The sequence below is a fragment of the Opisthorchis viverrini genome, assembly GCF_000715545.1.
Source record: "Opisthorchis viverrini unplaced genomic scaffold opera_v5_157, whole genome shotgun sequence".
Taxonomy (NCBI): domain Eukaryota; kingdom Metazoa; phylum Platyhelminthes; class Trematoda; order Opisthorchiida; family Opisthorchiidae; genus Opisthorchis; species Opisthorchis viverrini.
In genome coordinates, this window is record NW_008751813.1 from 285,363 (window position 1) to 289,416 (window position 4,054).

Sequence of the window (4,054 nt, forward strand, 5' to 3'; positions counted from 1 at the left end):
CCCCCCCCCCCCTAATCCCACGAAACGTTCGAAGGCAACTAGGCAAAAATACACCGAATTCGATCGATACACTCAGCTGCTTACCAGTTTGGTTTTCGCTGGAAACTCAACTACATCCCAGCTGATTCTCTGTGTGTGGAACCACCTCGTGTTTCAGTCGGTATGATATTCGGCAATTCGCAATGCATTGTATAGACGCAATACCCTACTCGAAAACTGAAAACTCTTGGACAGCCCACGACCGGTTTCGCCCTGCTTGGGGATCACGAGGTCAAAGCAGTCCCCGAAATTTCGTCAAAACGATTACAAACGAGAGATTCATCTGGATTCAGTTGAGTCAAAATTGCGAAATCAACCGACCACCTGTAATTGGTTGTTCACAGCAACTGAACAGAACGTACCATCTTCGTCAAGACTGTCGATCCTTTGCCAAAGTTGGGCTACCACGAGCCGCCAAATCCGGGGCCATGAGGAAAGATCTTTTATCAGCAGTTCCACATCAGATTGCCCGGCCGTCGATGAGCGACGAGTGGACGTGCGCCGAGATGGTGCTGTGGACGACGCAACCCGACAGCAGTCGGATTGAAAACAGCACATTGAAAGTAGACGGAGTAGCGCGCTGTGGAAAGTGGTGTATTGGGGAAGGATAGGAAAGCAAGTCATTTGATGCATCTGTAGGAGTAACCTGACAAAATAAGGGACGGATCAGTCCGGCTGAGTCTGGTTTGAAGCAGACAGCTGACAAAATCAACACTGCTATGAGTGAGAACCGCTCAGCCAAGAAAAGTAAAAATATCGACGCAACGGACGAGTTAGTAGCAGTGGATCGATAAGCTATGTGTGTCTGACGATCAGAGTGTATACAATGGGGCTAGTAATGTTAACTGCGTACTGAAGTCATATTGAAAACGAATGGTGTCACGAAAACCCTTTCCTTCTTTTATCATCTTTCTGACCGACGGCTGATATTCCTAATATAGCCCGAGTGTAACGACAACCCCCAGTCCATAAAGGGCGCTCAATATCGGCTAATAAAACCGTCATTGATTCTTGCGCCATCCAAGCCCCGAGACGTGATACAGGGAGAAAGCAATGACCAGCGCAAATGAGCTTGCTGGCTTTCATAATTTGCTGCTTGACCTCTCCTGACTCGTTTCAACGCTTCACGTGATTGTGCAAAAAGAACCTTTCGAAGAAGTTGGTCAACTGGCATACACAACACGTGGCCATGTCAGTGCAACCTATGGAGTGTGGTCAGTTCATCTATCATGGGCGAGTTACTTCTTCCGAAAACGATTCGACGCACTTCAGCACTACTGATCCAATGTTAACCCTGGACCAGAGCAATGCCGTGAAGACACCGATGTGCAAACACCGAAAGTCTTTCAATCATCAATATCGGAATTGTACAGCGCCTTCGCTAATCGTTTCAACGGAAATTAGATCAGCAAGTTGTCTCCCTTTTGGGGGGAACACTCCACGAGGAAATAGGTCGATCGAAGATACAGCTGGAGGAGTAGCTCATTCTTCCAGTGCTGTCACGTTCGTGGAATGGACGTCACAGAACCGAATAGGATACACTGTTGATTCTCCAGATAGCTTACTTATCATCTCCGCTCAAAGATGAAACGATGCAGATCTCTTATACCAGTGTAGGTGCGGCTAGTGACCGTGTGGCGCCCCGGTGAACCACCAACGCGACCGATTCCAATAAGAACGGAGCATGCAGTGCAACGTGTTCACAGGACCAACCACATTCTACCTTTATAAGCGGACCGGAATTCCAAAAAGCTATAGCACAGCCCAAAAACGCGACAAACAAACAAATCCATCTACAGGGCAGGCTCTCCAAGAGTGGACTTGATTTGACCGAGAATTTAGCTCTGGATGCTCACCCAACATTGCTTTCGTCGTTCTATAGGGTCTGTTCGGTGCCTATCAGATAAAAGAATCTGCTTGCTAACAAGGACTGTCAATCGTCACACAAAACGGCCACGAAGTGTCTGCATGCTCACATACACAAAAGTGGAGGGGTATATTAGACACCCGGGGCGAGATGTCTCAGTGGGTAGAGCGCGAATTTACTGATCGGAAGGTCCGTGGTTCGAACCCGACCTCTGCCTCTCGACTTCCCCTGTCTAGGCTTAGGCACCCTGGCAGTATCTAAGCCCTCGTGCAACCTTCGGGTAGCAGGGCAGTTAGGCACCGAAAGGGTGTTACAGCTGAACGATTCGATTCGATTCGATCCGAGACATCCAAACAAACAGGAAAGCTCTGTGGCCCCCCTCTCATTTCGAGCGCATTACAACTCAATGCATTAGTTTAGTCATTTTCATTAGCAGGACCAGAAGAATTTGGAAGACTAAGTCGCTCCCGTGCTAGCCTAAGTAAGCGCGAGAGCTGCGGCACTCGTGCGCTGCTCAAGACTAGATAAGAGCAGTCGGGATGCCGGCGGTAGGTTCGAATCGCGGAGCTTCAGGTCAGTAAGTTCACACCTTAATCACTGAGCCACCTGGAGCTATTGGAAAGCGCACGTACAACCTCGGAGGAACATCATCAGTGGAGTGAAGTCAATGTGGCCTTCAGCGTGGGGCACGTATGTTGTTAGACGAGACATAAGTCTGCATAACGAACTATCTAGAAAATCTCTACGGAGTGAGAGATTTCATCACAGGGTCATCAACGAAACGCCTTGAAAGGGTTTCCGTGTATTCAAAAAAGAAACCTATTGCAACCAGAGAGTAGTTCAAAGCATAGATAATTGCTTCGTTGACCTTGATTGACCCCGTTATTGTTTGTTTTTGCGCTGACGTCCTCAAAACTGATAACCTTTTGTCGGGTGTTTGACGAGGCTGAAACAGGACGTTGAATTGTGTTTGGATGAATACTTTTTGGCTGATCAAACAAGAAATCGATAACTACTTCAATTCACCTGCACGCCGTGGTTGGGTCAACCACTTTGAGGATAAAGTAGACCAGGCGAAGAAGCACCGCTCGGCGTGGATTGCAGTATCCAGGTTTATCGTGCTCCAACTGAGAACTTTCAGCCAATTGGAATAGCCCAGCCAATAGGTACACGAGGCTATCGACGTTGACCTCACGAGTCAAAAATGGTTGCTTGAATAACTGGCGGAGAAGGAATGCGAGTAACGATCAATAAGTTAGTCCAAGCAACAAATGAATAACCTACTCGGGAAGGCTATGCGACCCGAATACACAAAAAGACCAAAGGCACTGTACATACGAATCGGCAAGATGCCATTCTTTTCCACATAGGTAAACACCAAGGGGTCCGGTGGGTAGTCACGTGGAATGGGGAACTAAAGCACATCTTTGAAAGCAGTTTCCGAACCTATGTATTGTGGTCCCGTCAAGAACTAAGAACGAACGATTTTGATCGCGTCACCTTCCAAACAGACTTTCCGATGGCTCCTTCAACCGATTTGGCCAATTTAGAAAGACCGCATCACCCTTGTGTCCATCTAATAGACTAGACATGGCAAGCCTACCCGCCTAGTTTTGTTACCAACATCATAGTGGTGGGTTTAGGACGTGAATCGTTTTTTTATAATTGCCCGTCGGTTAGATGAGCAAAACGATTGCAGAAATGTGTTTAGGTGTAGGCGCATTGTTAGGCCGAAGAATCAACTCCTCCGTGGATCTACCACCCGGAAGGACGTTATCACTTAGTGTGGTGAAGGATGAATCTGTGGTCCAGCTTCCGCCCAGTATCGCAAAACTCAAACAAACCTCCAGAGCCGCTCCGATGACTCCAGCTACTTGAAGTGTTTTCCTCATACGAGTGACCTACTTAGAACGTCTGGACTAAATTTCTTCTCACTAATGAGTATTCTCTTCTGCAATTGGTGTTTTCAATTGAATTATTGCCTGTCACTACAGTCACCGTGCATTTGAACTCCGTTGGACCAGCCAAACATCTCAATCCAGGTTATCATCATCGACAGCATGACATCAGTGTTCAACACCAATGCTTCACTGCCGTACAACCATGACTTATTTGAAAGCCTTATTGTAAAGAAAAGAGTAAAGGTGG

General features: G+C 47.3%; 1 protein-coding gene across 1 annotated transcript in view; it reads right to left on the reverse strand.

The window, feature by feature from the left end:
* Window positions 1-4,054, reverse strand: part of T265_07056 (hypothetical protein) — a gene marked incomplete at both ends in the record, with an annotated part of 39,820 nt that overhangs the window by 8,009 nt on the left and 27,757 nt on the right. Inside the window, 2 exons of the mRNA XM_009172485.1 lie at window positions 402-619; window positions 2,933-3,126. Of these exons, the coding sequence (XP_009170749.1) occupies window positions 402-619; window positions 2,933-3,126 (412 nt within the window). The remainder of the gene's footprint in view (window positions 1-401; window positions 620-2,932; window positions 3,127-4,054) is intronic.